The following is a 22,697-nucleotide window of genomic DNA, read 5'->3' as shown; positions in this document are numbered from 1 at the left end:
ATGCCAAGGACCCATCCACACCCTCAGGGATGGAGCCATACACCCCGCCACTCCCCTGAGAATAGAAAACAAACATGGTCGATGGCTGGGAAGGCAGATGCCCACCTTCTAAGGGTTAATGAGAAAGAATTAATGAAGCTACTTAGGAGAAGAATCACGTCTCCCCCAATAAGTGACCAAACCTTATGCCTTATAGGGTCTTGGGTTGGGGTTCCAGCTTACGCCCTTGGTCACTCACTATGTATCTGAGGTGGAGCTGGGTGCAGGCTGCAGGTACAAATTCTGGTAGTTCTGGAAGAGGCTGTTGGTATAACTGATGCACTCGGGGCTGCGGGTGCCGTAGGGGTTGGTGGGTGAGGATGCTGGGTAGTGGCCAGGCCGGACGGGTTTGGCTGTAATAAAGAAAGGAAAGCTGGAGTTGAACTGAGTTGCTTATAAGATAATTTACTTTTATATTTTGGGGGGTATGGCTGGGGGTGGGCAGGTAGAATAAAAACCAATAATGTAGTTGCTTGACACTTAGAAATTTCCCCAGATGGTAACCCCACCTTACCTATTGCCATCCACTCCCCACTCACCAATCTGGGCAGAATGGCCTCTCTTGCCCGAGCTCTTGTACCGAACGGCCTCCTTAATGCGGTCTACCTCCTGCTGGTACCGGCGCTTGTCCTTCATGGCGCCCTCCTTGGCCTCCTTCAGTGCACCCTCCAGGGCCTTAACTCTCTCAGCCGTAGCCCTAAGTCGTTTTTCCAATTTAGGAAGCTCACAACGCAAATCTGCATTGTCACGTACCAGCTGCGGGGTGAGCCCAAGGGAAGAGGCAGAAAGAAAGGCAGGTGACCCAGGTGTGGGGTGCAGGTGGGGAGAGAGAATAAAGAAAAATCGAGTCAGAGGAGATGGAGACCACGTTGTTTTCCCAAAAGCCTCATTCCCTTTACCTAACTTGCCGTTTTAGCCAGTTCTTTCCTTCTCCCTGAGCAAACGATGGTCAGACATTATGAAACGTCACATTGTTTTCTGGGCAGCAAAACGTGCCACCTCCACTGTAGCCCAGAACTCCTGTGATAGGGCCTGTTCCAGTCTCCTTCTGGCCTAGAGATGCGCCCCCCCACCCCATATCTTCCAGCTTGTGCCAAACCAACAGCCCCAGGGCAACCATGGGGATGAGGCACCCCCTCACCCAGGATGGCTTTATGGGCATGCACAGGGTGGGGCAGCAGGAGCACAGTAGCAGTGTGGAGGGTGGATATGGCATTGAGTGCAGGTGAGGTACAGTGCAGAGCAGGAGCAGAAGCTGGAATACAGGAGCCCCACCTCCCCTTCCACCCCCACACATACACACGATGCTCCATAGGAAGGAAAGAAAATGTTTGAGATTCACAAACATTTGTGCTCATTACCTTCACAGTCAAGGATTTCCTGAGCTGTCCCTCCCCCATTTAAATTAAGCTACAGGTAGCAACCACCTTGAAGCCAGAAAAGATGTCCTGACCTTCTTACAGGGTCTCACACATGACCAAGGGCACTATAGTTGGCCAAAGAGCCGGCCTTGGAAGAGAGCAGGGGAATCAGTGTGACTGTCAATGATGGGAGAAAGGACAGAGGTAGAAATACTTCTGCACCCCTTTAATTTTGGACAGTTTATAGCAGGGGTCCTCAAACTACAGCCAGGGGGCCACATGCAAATACAAATATTGTATTTGTTCACGTTTTTGAGAAATACTTCTGCACCCCTTTAATTTTGGACAGTTTACAGATTACAGTGTTTTGCTGGGGCAATAACTTAGTTCAATTAGTAACGGGCTGTAGCCTTCGCCATTTAAGATCCAATTAATGAAGACGTTTCTACATCTCATTTTCCTTTTTAGCCTTGTGTCCGTTAAACTATAGTCCGGCCCTCCAACGGTCTGAGGGACAGTGAACTGGCCCCCTGTTTAAAAAGTTTGAAGACCCCTGGTTTACAGATTACAGTGTTTTGCTGGGGCAGTAACTTAGTTCAATTAGTAATGGGGCTGTAGCCTTTGCCATTTAAGCTCCGATTAGTGAAGATGTTTCTACATCTCATTTTCCTTTTTAGCCTTGTGTCCACTGAGGTAGGAAATTTTGAGGAGTCCTCTCTCCTGTGAGTGAGTAGCTTTTGGGATTTGGAGCAGAGGCACGGGCTTCACTGGGGAGGGGACAGCCTGTGGTTTCCTGACGTAGCCACAGCATGGATGAGCAGGGAGGACATGATGCTGAGTGACATAAGCCAGTCTCCGAAGGACAGATACTGTGTGACTCCACGTCTACGAGTGGTCAAAACCATAGAGACAGGAAGGAGAGTGGCAGGTGCCAGGGGCTGGGGGAGCAGGGAAGGAGGAGTTATTGTTAGTGGACACAGAGTTTCAGTTCTACACGATGAAAAGAGTTCTGGAGAAAAAATGATTAAAGTTGTAAATTTTGTTATGTGTATTTTACAGTAAAAATATTTGGTGGGAAAAGCAATATAATGTGCATCTTGATGGAGAAGGAAAATGAACACGCAGAAATTAAAAAGAATGGCAGAACTGATAAATGTTTCTTCCCTGTCTTTCAACTTTCCTATAATATTATATGTTTTTTCTAATAAGCAAAGGGAAAGAGATGGTAGCAAAGTCCTCTGCAAGCTCAAATAAAACAAACCCTGCAGACTACCACTGGGCCACAGTTCTGTGGTTTTTGTCATTATTATTTTTTTTAATGTACTGAGTGTCTACTATATAGCAGACTACCACTGGGCCACAGTTCTGTGGTTTTTGTCTTTTTTTTTTAAATGTACTGAGTGTCTCCTATATGTGCTGGACAGTGTACTGGGAGGAAAAGAAGTTTAAGGTCCAGTTTAGTGAGAATATGAGCTTAAATGGAATTTTAAAGTGGATTTGAAAGGAAGGGAATAAAGTAGAGGTAAGGGTTTATTTTATGAATCAGTTAAAAGAGCCAACTGACTGTTGCACCTGTCTTCAAGGCTCAGCTATTTGGCTCTGTCTGCACCAAACATTTCCTGTCCTGACTCCTTTGGACTGCCCACCTACCTCCCCACCCCATACCTTTGACACCCAGTCATCCACCTAAGGAACCGCAGCAGCAAGGAGGGCGACAGAGAGGCAGTGACTTAATACACAGGGCCGACCGGGGCTGGATGGGCCATCTAGAGCAGCGGTCGCCAACCGGTGGTCCGCGACTCACTGGTGGTCCGTGAGGTCCGAAAGATTGGCGACCGCTGATCTAGAGGACATCATTGAATTTCCCTGCATGCCTGCCCCAGGCCTGGGCCGATGGAGTTCTCTCCGTCTCTCCCTGTGAGAAAGTCCAACTTCCCTGGCGGCTTCGTGTCTCACTGCTTTCTATCTCTGGCTAAAATCTGACCAGCATCCCTTGTGTATAGTTACAGCCCATGCCTCCGAAACCTCTATCCATTTCAACCTTTCACTCCAACAACATAGGCCTGGGGATTCCACTGGAGCAAAGGCAGGTTGGGAGCTTTGAGAAGGGAAAACAGGCATGGAACAAAGAAAAAGGTGAAAGTGGAACCAAATCTGGTATAAAGAAGGCATTAGTGGGAAAGGTAAGGAAAACATGCCAGTAGATTTTCCTAAATCCAAGGGGCCTCCGAGGATTTGGTATCCCGGCACCTGGCCTCAGGAGTTCTCTTCACTCCTCCCACCCACTCTTACCTGTTTGTGAACCTTTGTAAGCTGTTCCAGGTTGTTCTCAAGAAAGGAAATCTTCTGCTTTTGGGAGTGAATCCCCCCACTGTCCTCGGGCTCCATCTCTGCACTCTGGTTAAAGACAGAGGGGAAGACTGAAGCCAAACAGGTCCCACCCAGACCAGGCCAAGCCGGCCCACAGGAGACCAAAGGGCCGGGGGACCCGAGAACAGGCGGAGAAGATGGGGGCTAGGAAGAGCCCGAGCGAGGATGGCACTCACTTTCTTGACTCGAGTCGTGACGTCTTGAACGAACAGCTTGCGAAGGTTGTGGAGGGTCTGGAGTTCCCGGGCCTGGAAAGAATGATGAAAGACTGGGGTAGCCAAATACCAGGCCAACCTTTTACTCTGAAATTACTGGCCCTTCAGTCTATCCAGTCAGGTGAGTCACTCGTCCTTTAGGAAAAGAGGGTCCTAATTATGCCACAGACTGACTTTGCAGCGGGCAGGAGGAATGGGGATAGGAAGAATTGGGGGAAGAGACGAAGCCCCCTCCACCCCGCTAACTCAGCACAGACGGGAACCACTCACAACGGTCTCCTCCAGGCCCTTGAGGTCCTGCTTGGACTGCTCATGTCGCTCGTACAGAAATCTGGGGGAAGAGGAAAACAGAAGATTCTCTCAGGATTCTCCTCCCGCCTCCATTCCTTTTACATTTTTTTTTTTGTTACCTATTATACAAGTTACCCATGTTCACTGTGCAGAAATTAGAAAAGGTGGAAAAAAGAAAAGATAAGACGAGTTTCATAAAAAGCTCATGATTCTACTACTTACAGATCAAACCACCATTAACATGCTGGTGTCCTTCTTGCCAGACTCATTTTTCTATTCATGTACATCCCATAAATATTTTACGGGACCATTAACATACTGTTTTGTAACCTGCTTTTTACACTTAACAGAACATCACAAACATCTTTCCCTGTCAGCTAATATTCAATAGAGGTCCCTTCTGAAAGTCTCCCTTTTTCCCCTTCCCTACCCCATCAAATTATTCTTTGGAGGCATTTGCTTCCTGTGGTCACCGTATTCACATCTACCCTGCACCCTGCCTCTGCTGAGTCATCAGCCTCTGTGGCTGCTGGGCTGCAGGCGCCCCGCACTCACGTCAGCTCCTGGAGTTTGGTGCTCTTCTCCTGTTCTTCGTTCTTCAGCTTCTCGTAGTCGGCCTGAAGCTTCTCCAGCTCTAACTGGAGCTTCTGGTTCAGGCTGTGGAGGGCAAGAGGTATGGCGACAACCAAAGGATGTGAATAACGGAGAAAGGGAAGACCAGCTCCTCAAGCATTTTCCCTCTTGAACGAGTGAGTCCAGTTAGATTTGATGCATCTCCCTTCAAATATAGGCAGGCTCAGGCCACTGTTTCCATGACAGAGGAAGGAACCCTGAGCTATTTAGTCAGAAGAGCCTCAAGGATTGGGATGAGGCCTTACTCCTGTACCTCCTAGAGTTGGGCTGCGAAGTCGTGTCTTTGTTGGGGGAGTGACACATGGAAGTTAAAGAACAGGATCTGAGGGAGCATTTGAGTGGGCACAGCTGGGCAAGAGGACCAGGTAGAGACCAGAGCCGCCCTCGGGAACTCTTACTCTTTGAGCTCATCAATGGTCTTTTGCTTCTCGTTGATCTCATCCCGGAGCCGGGCCAGCTGCCGGTAATGGGCCTCCCGGTGACTCTCCATTTGCAGCTCCAGGGCTTTCTACAAACAACACCACCCCAAGCTCAAAGCCAGGTTCCCCAACACCAGCTCAGTGAGGGCCAGCAGCGCCCTGCCAGGCCTGCCATCCCCACACCTTCCCTACTCACCTTCACTTCGTCTGCATCCTGTGTGTCCGGCTCCTTGTCCTTCAAGGCCACTTCATGCACAGTTTCTAAAAGAGGGAAAGACGGCTCACACCACACCTACCTCCACCAGGATGAACTTCACATTGTGACCAGACCTCAAGGCAGGGCAGGGCACATCTACCCAGAATGGGCCCACAGGGATGTTCTTCTGGGTAGGACAGCCCAGTTGGACATAGCAGGGACAGAGACAATGGAGTGCTTATGGTTCGTGTACAATAAGCTACATGCAAAAACTTGCTAAGTAGCATGTGAGTTGGTCTCATGCTTTGGGGGAGTGTGCAGTTGGGTGGTTTCTTTCGATGTTTGTCACTTTCAACTCCCTGCCCCCTCTGGAATCTCATATCCCAGGATGGATGGGTTGGAGGTTTAAGAAGGCCTCACCTTGGGCCTGGAGCTTGGCCAGCTCATCACTCAGGGAGTCATAGGACTCTTCCAGGTGCCGCTTCTTTAGCTCCACGCTCTGCATGTATTCCGTAAGCGAGCGGATCTTGGCCTCGTGCTGGTGGGGGAAGGGTTGGCGAGAGGAAGAGGATGGATGGAGCAAAGGTCACCACTCTGGGCAGCACAGACCTCTGTAAACTCCAGCTCTCTTCCCAGGCCCTCTGCTCCTGCTATGCCTTCCATGAGGAGGCAAAGTCAGGGTCCATGCTTCTAGAGACCCTTTCTTTAGACCCCATCAGCTTAGAGGCCAGTATCCCTGCTGCACCGTCACTTCTCGGGCCCAGACCCTCCCCTGCTACCCCAGCTCTTCTGTCCTGACTTCAGTTGGCCCTAGGCACCTGACATAAAGGTAGGTGCTAGGAGTTTTATCTCATAACCACAGAGTCACGCTCTTTCTCCCACGGCACCCAAAGGCTCTCAGCCTCTGCCACTCACCTGGGAGATGAGGAGCTGGCAGGATGAGAGCTCCCGCCCAGTCACCTCCATCTTGCGATGGCATTCGACCTGGAGGTTCTCCAGCTGCCGGCACCGCTTGACCACAGACTTGACCTCCGATTTGATTTTGCTGATGTAGAGTCGGGCCACGGTGAACTCCTCCTCAATGGCCCCACTGATCTCCACCGGCTGAAGGGGGCAAGGGAGGGAAGAGGTGCTCTGCTGGGGGAAACCTTTTATCCATTCCCTTCCGCTTTGCTTCTCCCCGCACACACACATGCACAGGGACTCAGGTGAGACAGGTGTTTTCCGAACAACTTTTAGCAGCTCTCTATCACCTGGCATGTCACACTAAACCCCTCTCCCTGCATTCAAAGATCCAATCCCAACAGTCACCCGCTTCCATCTTATAAAACAACATGATTTTCTTTTTCAGTCAAACAGTTCTGCCTGATCACCCACATGGGTCATTGTCCTTGCCACAGATTTGCATATATCATTTCTCACTCTGTGCCCCCATCTCTAACTCCTGCTATAACCACATCGCCATTGCTTCTTCCTTTTTTTTTTTTTTTAGAGAGAGAGACTTCTAATAAGAGTTGATTTGAGCCAAACTGACCACATATGCCAGGAAACGGCTCTCATATGCTGTTCCATTGCTTCTTTACTTAGCACCCTTTAGAAGGTATATTTTCAGCTGAGTCTATGCAAGCCTCTACTTGTTTTCCTGGGTCTAGTTTGAGGGCGTGTTTCCTGGCTCTATGGCCCGCCTCTCTCAGTGTCCCTGACAGCCCGGATTCTCCCGTCTTGCATCTCCCACCAATGCCCAGAACAGAAAAGACCTGAACAAAACGGCTGCCTCTTTCTCCACTCACCAGCTTAATCTCCCCGTTGCCCACGATGACACTGAACTCACTCAGGTCCTTCATCAGCCCATTCAGCACCTCAGCAATTCGTTTCCGCTGGTGTCCACTGACTTCCTGCAGCCGCTGCAACTCGGACTCCAGGGACAGCATGGTGGCCTGGGGACAGCCCCTCCGTCATCCCATCGCCATCTTCCTGTTACCCTCCCCAGCCCAGGCAGAGGCCTCTCCCTTCATGCGTGACCCCGATGGCCTCTGTGTAGAGAACACGGACCCTGCAGAAGGGCCTGGAGGAGAGAGGGGTCGGGAGGACAAAGCGCAGGGAGCAGCTGTGGGAGGGTCTCACACACTGAACCTCAGTGCAAAGTGCAAACACAGTGCAGCCCCAGAGGGAAGCAATAGTCCCTTTGGAGGTAGAGGATGTCCTGAGGCCAGGGAGCTCCTGGGCCCCAGTCGGCCACTCACCACCTTCTGAGACAGCTCATCCACCAGAAGCTGGTTCTGCTGGCTCTTTTCCTCCACCTCCTGGGACTTCTGGTCGTAGTTGACAGCCAGCTCCTCCAGGGCCTGCAGCACTTCCTTCACCTCATCCTTCGCAGCGTCATTCTCTGACTGCAGGTGGCTCAGCTCCCGCTGCACCTTCTCATTGTCTCCTCGAGTGGACACCAGCAGCTTCGAGGGAGAGGGAGGCATGTGAGGGAGTCTGCTGCCAGAGACCGCTTCTGTGACCCCTGCTCTAGGGAAGCCGAGCCCCCCCGCCCAGGCACAGCTCTAGGAGAGAGGCAAGGGCCAATGTAAGAGTCCAGAGGCAGTGGGCTCTAGGCTTCTTAGGAATAGGTCAACAGAATGAAGACGCACCGAGACGCCATAATTTGAGCTTTAAGCCAAGCCCCAATTAAGTCCCCAGACCTCCATAGTTTTAGGGGTGACTAAACCCTAGCAGAATGCCCCTTCTCCCATCAGATTGTAAGGTCCTTTCTATGCCTTCCAGGGACGAACACAACCCCCCTCTCCTCTCACGTCTTCCCTCCTCCCCATTACCTCTTCCTGGTCCAGCATCTGCTGCTTGAGCTTCTCAATCAGCTGGCTCTGCTGGTTGATCTCGTCGTCCTGTTGGAGCAAGGGGGACAGATGGAGTAAAGGGATGGACCTCTGGGGTTGAGGGAGAGACAGGATCTGAATACAATCCAGATTGTTTAGGTTTTGAGTTTGAAAAACACACAAAACACCATATCCCACAAAGACGTCTGAATTCCCTCAGTTTCTTTCCTCAACTCCTGCCCTCACTTTAAATTCCTTTCTTCCTGGGAGTTGGTATAATCTTGACAGTACATAGCAAAAGCCTTAAAATATTCCTATCTTTTAACCTAGAAATCCCCCTTTATCACTACATTCTATCCAAATCATTCAAAAGCAAAGTCTAACGCAAAGTTAATCATTATAATAGCAAAAACAAACAATACCAAAGAAAAGTAGAAGCCCTGTAATAAGTGAATGGTTAAATACATTCTAATACACAGACCGTTAGGCAGCCATTTTAAAATACTTTTATGAACAACTGTTAGCAAAGTAGGAAATTGCTCATGATAGAATACTGAATGAAAAAATCGAATGCAGTTACATACACAGCATATCTCAATTACATGGTATATGCACAGAAAAAGGCAAAATATTAATAGCGTTATTTCTGAATGGTGGGATGGTGGATGATTTTACTTTCCTTCTATGTATTTGTGTTTATCTCCCACATTTTCAATAATGAGCATTTACCCCTCTTAAAATCATATAGAGCAGTATAAGCTAATTTTTTTTTTTTTTTGGTTAATCCTCACCCAAGCATATTTTTCCATTGATTTTTAGAGAGAGTGGAAGGGAGAGGGAGAGACAGAGAGAAACATCGATCAGCTGCCTCCTGCACATCTCCTACTGGGAATGTGCCTGCAACCCAGGTACATGCCCTTGACCGGAACCGAACCTGGGACCTTTCAGTCCGCAGGCCGACGCTCTATCCACTGAGCCAAACCGGTTTCGGCATTTCCATTGAATTTTAGAGAGAGTGGAAGGGAGAGGGAGAGACAGAGAGAAACATCGATGTGAGAGAGAGACGTCAATTAGTTGCCTTCTGCACACATTCTGACCAGGGCTGGAGGAACCAGCAACCAAGGTACGTGCCCTTGACCGGAATCACACCCGGGACCCTGCAGTCCATGGGCTGACACTCTATCCACCTAGCCAAACCACCTAGGACATAATTTGTTAATCCCTCACTTCTCCTTCCACTAGGCTCATCTCTTGCCCTGCCCGATTGTCCTCACCTTGTCATCCAGCTGCTTGTAGAGGCGGCGGATCTCCTCCTCGTATTTCTGCCGCTCCTCAGGCGCGATGCGCACCACGATGGAGGAGTTGTCGTTCACAGGGGTCTCCTCACAGATCTCTGCTCCCAGGACTGCATCCTCACCAGCCAGACGCTCTGTCTCAGGCACATTCTCTCCTGGCAAAGGGGCAGAACAAAGTGAGGGGTGGGAGAAGGGGAAGCTGCATCCACCAGTCCTTCCTCCCTCACTGCTCAGCCCCAAGACCTGCAGGCCTCCATCGCTCCTGCTAAGTGGACCTTTTCGGGGGTCGGGGACATGGTAGTCAGGCCCTCTCCCTTTCCCTGATGACCGCCCCACTGCACCTCTCCCTGAACACAGCCCTCCTTGGAGATTGGCCTGCCCTGAAGCACCACCCCAGACAGGGCTCTCTGGCTCCCTAAGCCCCTCCTCCTCCCACCACCTCTCCTGCCCACAGAACTCCTCTCTAACCATTGCGCCAACGGCTCAGCTCAGCCTCCAGTTTTGCAATCGTTTCCTTCTGAGCCTTTGTCTTCTCCTTCTCCTTCTCATATTTCTTCTTCCACTGCTCAGCAGTCAACTCCAGATTCACCGAGGCGGTGTTCTTAATGGTCTTTGCCCTGGGTGAGGAGAGGGGTAAGGTGAGGATCTCCCTTACGGCTTGCCTGATGCTGGAGAGCGAGAGCGGCGGGGGCTGGGCAGGGGGCTGGGGACCCTGCCACTGACCGCTGCCCAAACATCAGGGTGGACTTGGTCTCTGCATCGTTGTAGCTGGACGGTGAGCAGCAGATGAACATAGTTGTCCGGCAGTTTCCTCCCAGAGAGTCCTGGAGAATCCGTGTCATTTTGCTGTCGCGGTATGGAACGTAGCTTTTCTGGGGGAGGAGGGAGACGTGAATGAGAAAAATAAATTTCACAGGGGAATCAGAAAGCAGAGTGGTGGGCCAGGGATCGGGCAATCCATGAATAGGGGCATGGTTAAGGGCAGCATTAGGGGAAGGTGGGAGATGAGGGGGAGCTTGAGGGTGAGGAGACCTGAGGACACTCACAGTGCCCTCGGCCAGAGCGGAGATCACGTTCCCCAGAGCTGACAGGGACTTGTTGATATTCTTTGCCTCGTCCAGCACGGCTCCCTCTGCTCCAGTCTTGCTGACCTATCAGGGCATTAAGGGACAGGTGTGTCATGAGCCACTGCAAAGGGAGAGGGCTCTTGCCACCTCCTTTTCATATAGGGGGGCTCAGCCCAAAGAGGGGAGAGGACATGGAAAAAGGACAGAGAACAGAGAAGGCCCTTCCTCTATTCCTCTAAATTCTTTTGCCAAAGACCACCCCCTCCCACCTACATATTATACATATTATATGATCCCACTATGTGAAATGTCCCGAAAAGGCAAACCCATCAAGAAGAAAGTAGGTTATTCCTATGAAGAATTGAGGGTGATTGGCATAGTCAAGAAATGTATGCCCACCTCATCTTAATTTTCCCTATATGCTAAACAAATTTTAGATTGTCTGCCGCTCTGTACACCCCAAAGTCTAGGAGCATTAGGATGTGTCAGTCATAAAACCTGAGACATCAGATCTGAATACCAGCACCTATTAATTTTGGCATTTTCAGGTAAGAATGTACATTTGCTGGATATTGGTAACTCTTGAAAAAAGTCTTCAAGTTCTAGTTTTTTGTAGGGGGCATTCCTTAACATCTCGTGTAGACTACTGAAACTTAGTCTGAAGCACAACTGGGCTAACCTACCCCTGACCATATGGAAACTCATCTCTAAGCCCATACATTAAGAAAGTTACACACTTTATTCCAAACAAATATTGGTTTGTCTGGTATCTTTAGAGCCTTACTCAGTTAAGATTCTCAGTTAAACATTAAGTCTGTTGTAACTTTGATAAGTATTTCCACTTTTGTTATTTATTAGTGGTATATTTGTGTGTGTGTGTGTGTGTGTGTGTGTGTGTGTGTGTGTGAAGTGTCAAATCTTGTGACCATTTAAAAAATAAAATACCATTGTAATTTAAAGTGGGGAAAAAAAAGAAGAAAGTAGATTAGTAGTTGCCAGGGGATGGGGGAGGGGATTGTTAATGGGTGATGAAAATGTTCTGGCCCTAGCTGGTTTGGCTCAGTGGATAGAGCATTGGCCTGCGGACTGAAGGGTCCAGGTTCAATTCCAGTCAAGGGCACATGCCTGGGTTGCAGGCTCGATCCCCAGTAGGGGATGTGCAGGAGGCAGCCAATCAATGATTCTCCCTCATCATTAATGGCTCTCTCTCCCTCTCCCTTCTTCTCTAAAATAAATTTTAAAAATATATTTTTTTAAAAGAGAAAATGTTCTGGAATGAGGGGTGATGCTTGCACAACCTTGCAAACATCCTAAAAACCACTCAATTACACACTTTTAAATGGTGAACTTTATGGACTATGAATTATGTCTTAATTTTTTAAAGTTAGTTTGATTTTAAGAAAAGGACACCTCCCCGCAAGGCTTCCTTCCCTCCCCTCCTGACCCCCACAAGACCCTAACCTTCTCACTGCCAGCCAGGTCCACCAGGTACAGCTTCCCGCTGAGCTTCTGCTCCGTCTCCATGTTCTCCTGCTTGATGTTGATAAGGAAGATGCTGTGGCTGCGAGAGCTGTGCTCATTCATGTCTGCAGGAGGAAGGGAGAAACAGTCCTGGTACCAACCCCTGTGGACTGAAGCCCTCGGCTGGGCTTCGCCTGACCACTACCCGTACCAACCAAGAGAGAGGGTCCCACCACTACATTTCCCAGGCAGCAGGGTCGCACAAAAAGGTCCCTCTTTGCCCGGCCAGTGTGGCTCAGGGGTTGAGCGTTGACCTATGAACCAGGAGTTCATGGTTCGATTCCTGGTCAGGGGACATGCTCGATCCCCAGTGTGGAGTGTGCAGAAGGCAGCCAATTGATGATTCTCTCCCATCACTGATGTTTCTATCTCTCGCTCCCTCTCCCTTCTCTGAAGTCAATTAAATATATATATATTTTATAAAGAGTCCCTTTTTCTCTGGAGGACACTTTTCCCTTGCTCTCTCACGAGTCCCTCAATCCCCACAGGCACAGAGGGGAGGCGGACCCCAGAGTCAAAAGCCCCTTATATCCCCACTCACTGGTGACAGCCACATGACGATTCGATTTTCCCTCATCAATCACATCTAAGATCTCCTCTGGGCTGGACACAAAGCGTTCAGTACAACCCTGCAGGGGGCAAATGGATAATAACCCATAAACTTTGATCTGCAGGTTAAATTACCTGCACTTTGACAAAAGGACCTTTCTAGATAATGTCCTTTCTGAGCCCCAGACCCTCCCTGGGTCCTTGGCACATCTCACCCCTCCAGGAGACCCACCCTCCAACCTCTGGGTCACTGGTCTATCCTCCTTCCATATCCACCCCCACTTGGGATACTTTGGCCCCACTGGGTGCCCCATCCCCCTCTCACCTTGACAAACGGCACCCGGTTCTTGTCCTCATGCACAGACAGATTTGTCTTAGTCACTGAATCAAGACAATACAGGTGAGCAAGGCCAGCACTTCCACTGCCCACCCCCCCGCAGCCTGAAGTCCACTCAGATGGTGGTTTCTTCTATGTGCAAAAGGGAAGAAGACTCCCTGTGAAACCTAAACTCCCTGCACAAACTGAAGACTCGGTTTCTCCTCCTCCAGGATTCCAGCCCCAGGGGTCCAGCTCGTCTCAGACTATTTATATGCAGGCCTGGGCATCCGAGCTCATCCTTGGACCCTTTTCGTTTTTGGAAATCTTGGTGAGGGGAGTCAAAGGACACAGGTATGGATGTGTGTGCCTGTGTGCCCTCTGCATCTTGGCAAACAGTGCCTAACCCCAAGACAGTGTGATCTTTCTTTTCCTTGCCCTTCTCACACCCCCGGCCATCCATTGGGGTTAAACACCACTCACCATCCAGAAGGTCACGAATTTTGTCCAGGTAAATCTCAAAGTAAGAAACCTGGTTAGGGAGAAAGGAGGAGTATGAAGTGAAGAGGGCCTCTCTTAAGTATGAAGTGTCAGAGCGCAGGTAGTTTTAATTTGCAGGTCATTTAAATGTGACCTGCTGCAACAATAGTAGTGGGAAGAAAAGAGCAGAAGAAAGTATCTTAGGGGAGAGGAACTGAGGGAACCAGAAGAGAGTAAGTTGGAGTGCCCAGGATCTCAGTGAGCTCATACTAGATCTTCCCCTGCCAGTCCCCATCTGAAGATGCCCAGAGGTCATGCCCTGATCACCTTGATGTGGAACTCAAGGTTCTCATCCATGGAGTAGATGTGGTTGAAGATATCGCGGGCAATTCGAGGAATGATTCCCATCAGCTGGGGGTCGTGCAGCTTTCCCTGGGGAGTAAGGGTATGCTAGAATAAGGCTGGAGCTCAGGAAGAATGAGACAACTCAGAGGTATGCAGGTGAACACGAAGGTAAAAGTCTAGAGCAGTGATGGCGAACCTTTTGAGCTCGGCGTGTCAGCATTTTGAAAAACCCTAACTTAACTCTGGTGCCGTGTCACATATAGAAATTTTTTTATATTTGCAACCATAGTAAAACAAAGATTTATATTTCTGATATTTATTTTATATATTTAAATGCCATTTAACAAAGAAAAATCAACCAAAAAAATGAGTTCGCGTGTCACCTCTGACACGAGTGTCATAGGTTCGCCATCACTGGCCTATAGGAACCATCCTAAGTGAGGAGATGGTCACTGCCTGTCTACCTTTTTGTGGAAGGGGACAGAACTGAATAGCCCTTTGAACTTTCATTGTTGCTGCTTTTCTAGATAAAAAAAAAAAAAAGAAAACTGGAGTAGTGGGAAGGAGGGTAAGCTGCAGCAGGCTGAAGGGATTGCGTTAAACGTGCACTAGATCACTGCTCCCCAGTTCATCCTCTGGACTTAGCTACCCTGGACCAGGCAACCCTTGAGTCCTAGCCCTTCCCGCACCGAGATTTCTTTATCTCCTATTATCACCCCCAGTTTCTCACCCTCCATGGAAATCAGACCCTCACCTCCATAGTATGTGTTTTCCCTGAGGATGTCTGTCCATAAGCAAATATGGTACCATTGTAGCCAGCAAGGACATCTGGAAAAGACAGCAGAGAAAGAGGACTGACTGGTGGAGAGAAGTGGGATAGGGAATGGGGAGCCTAAACAAATACATTCAAAAATACATCCATTACCTTTGACAATCTGCATGGCACATGCATGATAAACTTGCTCCTGAGTCGTGTTTGGGGGGAACACGCGGTCGAAGACATAGGGCTTCCCCTGGAGCAGAAATAAAAGATGGCAGACTTGAGCAGGCAGTGTGCAAGGGAGAGGAAATACTGAGACCTCACCCATCAGCCCGAGGAGGCACTTGTCCTTCAACCATCCATATGCATGGACGACCATGGTGATGAGGGAAACGAGAGGAAATCAAAATTTAGTATCGACGCCAAGAGTTGTGCCCATGTGGTAGAGGGTGCCATTGGGGAATGTCACTCTGTGAGATTGTGTGAGGGGACCTCAGTCTGGGCGTCATGATGTAGAACCCCACTACTTTGGACCCCCTGCCCTGGGAAACCAAATGGGAAAAGACAACAGGGCATAGGCTATGAAGAGTGCCGACAATTCATTAACATTAAAAATCTACCCAAATTAAAAAATATCTTCCTCAATAGATCCATATGTCCTGATATGCAAAGACTTTTAAAAAGTGTTAAGTGAAAGATACAAAGTATATATGGAGATAGAGGAGAGAGAGAGAGAGAGAGAGAGAGAGAGAGAGAGAGAGAGTTCCCTATTGAAATATACATATATTGAGCTGCTAAGATGTTATGGAAACATTAACACAGCTCCCTTAGGATTATATGAAATCATAAATATGGGTCTACCTTTAAGGAATTAGCTTTAAGTAAGGAGAAATTATGAAGCAAGTCACTCAGACCTACAGGTACTTTGCTTAATTCAGGTAACATGTTATAAATCATGGTGCTGATAAGAATGTTAAAGGTACAAAATATTACCCTAGCCAGTTTGGCTTAGTGGATAGAGTGTTGGCCCGCAGACTGAAGGGTCCCGGGTACAATTCTGGTCAAGACACATACCTTGGTTGCAGGTTCCCTGGCCCCAGTCGGGGTGCATGCAGGAGGCAACCAATCGATGTATCTCTCTCACATTGATGTTTCTCTCTGTCTCTCCCTCTCCCTTCCACTCTCTAAACATCAATGGAAAAATATCCTTGGGTTGGGATTAACCAAAAAAAAAAAAAAGATACAAAATATTCACAACCCAAGGAGACAAACAAATAATATATTTGATAGCTAATAATTTTAAAGGGAAAATTTCTGGTAACATTAAATGAGACTATGTTTGTTCTCCATCATGTGACAATTTTCTCAGTCATGCCCAGCTGGTGTAACTCAGTGGTTGATGTCAACCTATGAACCAGGAGGTCACAGTTCGATTCCAAGTCAGGGCACATGCCTGGATTATGGGACATGCAGAAGGCAGCCAATCAATGATTCTTTCTCATCATTGATTTTCTATCTCTCTCTCTTCCTCTCCCTTCCTCTCTGAAATCAATAAAAATATATTTAATTTTTTTTCTCAGTCTTGTTTTCCTGCCATGCAGTATAAAGCGACTATGACTTAATTGTCAAATTGTTTTACTATAGAGCCCATCTTCACTTAACTGAATTATAAACCTCTAGGTCTATGGACACCAGAGTTTGGGAGACATGTTTTAATAAAACTTTGCTAGAGCTGGAATGTGCATCAATATACATAGAATTTTTTTTCTAGAAGGAATTACACAAAAATATGACCAGTGTTCTTTGGGGAGAGAAAATGAAAGAGAGAAGGCTTTCATTTTTCATTTTTTATCCTGGATTGCTGACATCTTTAAACCATGTTTAATATTATATATTTTTTATTAATGTCAAAGAGGGTGAAACAATAGTGCATTATTTGGTTTCCTTCTTGTTACTTCTGTACACAAAAGAAAACTAATAAATATTATTTTTAATATTAAAAATATTTATTTTTCATAATAAAAAATAAAAACAAAAAATATTTAAAAGATTTGAAAAATATGGCTTATAATAAAAATCTACCTGAAATATTTATCTGGTCTCTCTGTGGTGAAAGCCTATGAAGCCCCAAAACAGAATCCACCAAGAGGAAGAAGTTGGGAAGGCGCTCTCTACAATAAAGGGAAAACTGTAAGCCGATAGAGCCTTTCTGGAGGACAATTCTATTAAATATTTAAATGTCCATCCTGTGTGTACTCTGTATCAACAATTGCACTGCTAGGAATTCATTTTACAGCACTTGCTTAAGCACTGAAAGATGTTCATTAAAGAGATGTGTATTAAAGAAAAACTAGAAACAATTTAAACATCCATCAAAATGTTGGTTATGAGACCTCTATATTCTACCCCCATTAAAATAAGCCAGATTGGAAAAAATAATAGTAAGCCAGGTTAGTTCACATATATTATATATCAAAGATCGATTAAGTGAAAAAATAAAAACAATGTATATAATGTGACTACATTTTTCAGAAGGAGTATGGATAGAATGACCTCAGGAAAAAGATATGGAAGACTATATACAGAACTGTTAGTGGTGATTATACTGGAGAACAGAATGACAGAAGCATGCTTAACTACATTTTTTCTGTGGTATCTAAATGTTTTACAATGACAACATATCGCTTTTATTTTATTCTTTTATTCTTTTTTTATTATTGATTTTAGAGGGAGAGAAACATTGATGGGTTGCCTCCGACACACGCCCTGACTGGGGATTGAACCTGCAACCTTTTGGTGTAGGGGACAATACTCCAACTGAGTCACACCGGCCAGTCAACATATTGCTTTTAAATTTAAAAAATAAAATATAGATGATGTTATAAAATATGTAATGATATGACAAGGTATAATAAGCAAAAAATTTGGTTTTTAAAATAGTATCAGTGTAAAAAAAGTATGTGAAGAATGATTCTATTTGTTTTTTAAAAGTATATTTTTTATACCTTGCATAGAAAAAAACATGTTAATAGTGATTATCCTTGCAGAGTAAGATTTTAGGAGTTTTTTGTTATTTTGGATTTAGATTTTAATTTTTTCTAGAATAAAAACCCCATAATTTTAAATAAGAAAAATTTAAGTTTTTAAAACAAAGACATTACTATTCTTACTAAAGAACTCTCATAAATTAGAAACAAAAACACAAAACTAAACATAAAAAAATGAGCAAGAGCTAGCTATTAACAGCAGAAGAAAAAATACAAGTGTTCAACAATACAGATGTTCAACATTTTCAAAAAAAAGTTAACTATAACAGGAACATCACTTTTCACCTATCAAACTGGAAAACAAAAACTTGATTGTAATACCCAGTATAGATGAAGGTTCAAGGAAGTATAATTTCCTTGAAATGAGCACCTCATTATTTTCTGGTACAACTTTTATGGGTGCAATTCAGAAATACATAATCAAAACCTTGAATTGTATGTAGCCATTGACCCAGATATATTTGTAGCAAATATTTACTTACAAGAGTGTTTATTGTCACACTGCTTATAATAACCAGAAATTGAAAACAACTCAAATAGTAACATTTAGGGGACTGGTTTACATAAGAAATTGATTGAATTATGGCATGTACATATATTTTATTCCTTGTTGCTATGTAAAATGATGTCATAATAGATCAATAAATCTCAAAAATGTGTTGAGTGAAAGAACTCAAACACAAAGAGCACATACTATATTATTCCCTTTGTATGAAATTCAATAATGGACAAAACTTATCAATAGTGATAGAAGTCAACATAGCAGTTGCCTGGGGTGATAGTGACAGGACGGGGGCACGAGGGAACTTTTCAGGCGTGACAGAAATGCTCTAGATCTCAATCTGGGTAATGGTTACATGAGTGTCAAAATATGTTATAAAATTCATCCAGCTGTTTGCATAAGACATGTGTACTCAGTGTATAGAACTTATACCTCAGTAAGTGCTATCATGAAATATAACATCATAAAATAATGTTATAACGGCTCTTAAAATATGAATTGATGCATAACCTAATTGTTAGTAAGAGAAATGCATATTAAAATTATGAAATACCATTTTAACCTATCAAAGTGGCCAAAACAAAATAGTTTGATGATACACTGCATTGGTGAGGGCATATATAAATTGGGGCCAGCTCTATGAAAGGCAATTTGGAACTAGCTCTTAAATTTTTAAATGCATACACCTTATGACCTCCACTTCTAAAAATTTATTCTACAAAAATACTGTACATATGCAAAAGTCATATATACAAGGTCATCTAACTGTTTGTAATAGCAAATACTAGGACAACCCATAATTTATTTAACCAGGTTCCTATTGATGGACCTGGTTAAATAAATTATGGCATATCCCTACAACAAATTATACAGTTGTTAAAAAGTTGTTTAAAAGAATGAGATAGAGCTGTATGTGCTGATATAAAAGAATCTCTCTGACTCATTGTTAAGAAAAAAAAATCAAAGAACAGTATGTATAGTATGCAACCCTTTGTGTTTATATGTATGAGTATATGTATTTGCTTGTAAATATGCTTTTAGAAGGATCCACAAGAAACTGGTAATAAAGTTGCCTTCTGAAAGGGGAGTTGGGTGGCTAGGAGAGAGATAGGAAGGTTTTCATTGTATACCTTCTTATATTATTTGAATTTTGTCACATGTGCATGTAAGACTTATTGAAAAATTAAACATTTCAAAAAATAAAATTATGTAAAATATTTTATGATAAAATAGCCTTGATATTTTGTTAGTGAAAAAATAGGTTATAAAACAATATTTAGGTTATGATACACTAATTAAAATATATGTATATATGCAGAAAAAAACATTAAAAACAAATATGTAAAATTGTTAACAGTGTTTTGGGGAGGGGGCTGGGGAACTTTTGACTGATGTTTAGTCTCTTCTATGTGCTTTTCTTTGTTTTTAACTTTGTCAACAACCAAAATATATTAATGTGTAATCAGATTATGTTTAATATTATTAAAGAAAAGTCTACCTTGATTCTTTCTTTAAGGTGTGAGTGAGTTTATGGGTTATTCATAGGACTTTTGTGAATTTTCCATCCTTTTTATCTGTACAGTTTGTCATCACACTTCATTACAAATAATAAAATCCTTAATACATAGAATAAAATCATAGTGTTACAATAAACAAAGTTAAAGTGGCATTGATGCCTCTCCTCCTCAGTGGTAATATATTTCGTTTTTTATTATTTAATTGAACCTAGATTCCTGAGTTGTAATATAACTCAGTGTTTCTTCCATCCATTGGCCAAGAAACAGAAATAAACAAGCCATGTTTATTTCAGACCAATGACTCTCACCTCTTCTCCACCAATGATGTCTGCATGCCTCTTGAAGCCATGCATGCAGCCAAAAGGGCTTAAATATAATTCTCAAGCCCCCCCCCCCCCCCCCATTCTCATATTCTAACACTCCCAGTTAAAGGATCCCAAAGGGTGCTGCAGGAGCATTAAAACGGAGGGCGCTCTCCAAGTGCTGAAGGCATTTATTGCCCGAGGAACCCCTTTCCCTCAGCATAGGCTAGGAAGAAGGAAGAGACCAGAGAGGGGGGAAGGGTGGCATTCTTAGTATTGTGAGGGTAAAATGTACCCAAGAGCTAGAAATGGTGCACTTTGTGATCTCATGAGCAGGGAAAGGCACGGATTATCATTTCAGGGTTCTGGGAAGGCCTGTTACCATTTCCCTTAAATTCCAAGTCTAGCTTTTCATTTCTTTATCGTAAGATTTTTATTTCTGTCAAAGTGTAAGTTTCTTTTAATTTTCTATTGATTGTACACAGGATAAATTCATTCTGTCACTGGTCTAGTTATTTATGAGAATAACTAGACCAGTGGTTTTCTGCATTTTCTGCCTTTAGACTACTCATCTCACCATTATTTATATCTTAAAGTAACTGACACTCAATTACTTTGAGTCAGACTGTAGTATGTTGTGGGGGGTTTCTCCAGAATTTGGGGAATTATGTGTTGGCAAAAGCCATTTCTTTTTTATAAAAATAAAATTATGTAAAATATTTTATGATAAAATAGCCTTGATATTTTGTTAGTGAAAAAATAGGTTATAAAACAATATTTAGGTTATGATCATTGATCAGCTGCCTCCTGCACACCCCCTACTGGGGATTGAGCCCACAACTCAGGTATGTGCACTGACTGGAAATTGAATCGTGACCTCCTAGTTCATAGGTCAACGTTCAACCACTGAGCCACACAGGCCGAGCTAGCAAAAGCCATTTCTGATGCCCCCTCCCAGGCCTTTGCCAAGACCACTCTGAAGCCTGGACTACCACATAGATCAAGAGTTTCTGGAACACAGGGGTTCCTTCTAAATTCCATCAAATACAATCCTTGGCCCATAGGATGGTCTTCATAAATATTCATTAAAATAATATTGATAGAGGAAGAGCAAGAAAATACTATGGACCTGGATGTTTGGAGAAACAACCAGTAAGAGGGGCAAATGTTAACCACTTCCTAATTGTGTCATAGGCTAGCTTGTGGGGAGATGGCATATAAAAATAATAATAGCCCTAGCCGGTTTGGCTCAGTGGATGGAGCGGTGGCCTGTGGACTGAAGGGTCCCAGGTTCGATTCCGGTCAAGGGCATGTGCCTTGGTTGTGGGCACATCCCCAGTGGGGAGTGTGCGGGAGGCAGCTGGTCGATGTTTCTCTCTCATCAATGTTTCTGACTCTCTGTCCCTCTCCCTTCCTCTCTGTGAAAAATCAATAAAATATATTTAAAAAATAATAATAATAACATCTAACTCTTATCAGGAGTTTATTCTGTACCTGTCACTGTGCTAAGCAATTTATATGCATTATCTCATTTAATGTTCACAGCAATCCTAGGAGGTAGATACTATTTTTATTTCATTTTATAGATGCACAAACTGAAGTTCAGAAAAGTAGGTAGCTTGCCCACAATCACACAGCTGAGAAATGGTAGAGCCCGGTTTCAAACTCAAATAATCTGATTCCAGACTCACGTTGCCAAAGGGATCTAAGAACTGAAGTACTAACACTGTGTCAGATCCTTATCATGGCTTTTCCTTCCCCTTCTCCATATATCTCCACCCCCAATTTGGATATTTCTCCTAATGTTTCCAGACAGAACTAAAGCTTTGTCACTCTGTTTTTCCAACCTCAACCTAATTTTCAGAATTATGCAATTCTCCCACCCATCCTCTTCGAGGAAGCCTCCCTCACCGTCTCTCCCCAGGTAATCCAAGACCCCAGAAGCTGGTACAATGTGAGAGACAGGAAGACTTGATAAATTAGAGACACTCAGGGAGACCCTGCTCCTTGGAAGAGTGCCCCTGAGACCCACACTCTCTCCCACAGACAGCAGTCTAAGCACTCCCCACAGCCTTCTCGAGAGAGCCTCTCTTCAGCCTCGAAGCCCAGGACTTTCCGTTGTCCTTGATCCCCACTCCAAGCCCCCTTGCTGTCTCCTTGTCCATTTGTGTCTCCCAGCACCTTTCAGTAGTTTTCCATTATGTGTATTGACTAAAACTAATGGGAAGGCCTACAATCAGGGTCCAAAGATGACCAACCTTTCAACCCTCAGTAAAACGCTTAATAGAGGCTGAACTTCCCAGCACCAGGCCTGATTTCCATGGTGACACCCCTGGGGATTGTTGCCATGGTAATGCTGGAGAGACATGGGCCACATTATCTCCCCTCTCCATTTTCCTTTATGAGGCTCACCCCAAAGCTAAGGGGAGATCTGCCTGCTCCCCATCTTCAAATAACAAAGGAATCCCCAGCCACCCCAAACAATAATGACTGTTCTAATAATCCTGCAGGCCCCAACCTATCTTTTCCAAATAAGGTACTTGATGGTTCTGGGGTTTTTCCTCCTTAAGAACCTACTTAACTACCTGAGAGAGGTAGAAGGTAACGGATACTTGAAAAGAAGGAGGGAAGAAAGGAAGGGTGGAGGGAAGGA

The 22,697-nt window shown here is 45.0% G+C and overlaps 1 protein-coding gene across 1 annotated transcript in view; it reads right to left on the bottom strand.

The window, feature by feature from the left end:
• Positions 1–22,697, bottom strand: part of KIF5A (kinesin family member 5A) — a 30,503-nt gene that overhangs the window by 4,588 nt on the left and 3,218 nt on the right. The window contains exons 2-25 of the mRNA XM_005879030.2: positions 14,842–14,929; positions 14,671–14,744; positions 13,899–14,003; positions 13,575–13,623; positions 13,101–13,156; positions 12,768–12,855; positions 12,167–12,291; positions 10,685–10,789; positions 10,362–10,510; positions 10,107–10,255; positions 9,618–9,793; positions 8,344–8,412; positions 7,768–7,974; positions 7,315–7,461; positions 6,440–6,628; positions 5,945–6,062; positions 5,525–5,589; positions 5,308–5,417; positions 4,832–4,933; positions 4,256–4,316; positions 3,947–4,018; positions 3,693–3,797; positions 579–795; positions 239–392 (exon numbers count right to left, since the gene is read on the bottom strand). Coding sequence (XP_005879092.1) covers positions 239–392; positions 579–795; positions 3,693–3,797; positions 3,947–4,018; positions 4,256–4,316; positions 4,832–4,933; positions 5,308–5,417; positions 5,525–5,589; positions 5,945–6,062; positions 6,440–6,628; positions 7,315–7,461; positions 7,768–7,974; positions 8,344–8,412; positions 9,618–9,793; positions 10,107–10,255; positions 10,362–10,510; positions 10,685–10,789; positions 12,167–12,291; positions 12,768–12,855; positions 13,101–13,156; positions 13,575–13,623; positions 13,899–14,003; positions 14,671–14,744; positions 14,842–14,929 — 2,780 coding nt within the window. The remainder of the gene's footprint in view (positions 1–238; positions 393–578; positions 796–3,692; positions 3,798–3,946; positions 4,019–4,255; positions 4,317–4,831; positions 4,934–5,307; positions 5,418–5,524; positions 5,590–5,944; positions 6,063–6,439; positions 6,629–7,314; positions 7,462–7,767; positions 7,975–8,343; positions 8,413–9,617; positions 9,794–10,106; positions 10,256–10,361; positions 10,511–10,684; positions 10,790–12,166; positions 12,292–12,767; positions 12,856–13,100; positions 13,157–13,574; positions 13,624–13,898; positions 14,004–14,670; positions 14,745–14,841; positions 14,930–22,697) is intronic.

Source organism: Myotis brandtii, unplaced genomic scaffold, assembly GCF_000412655.1.
Source record: "Myotis brandtii unplaced genomic scaffold, ASM41265v1 scaffold581, whole genome shotgun sequence".
Lineage (NCBI taxonomy): Eukaryota > Metazoa > Chordata > Mammalia > Chiroptera > Vespertilionidae > Myotis > Myotis brandtii.
Note: the sequence above shows the minus strand (reverse complement) of the source record. Positions and strands in the feature narration are given on the sequence as shown.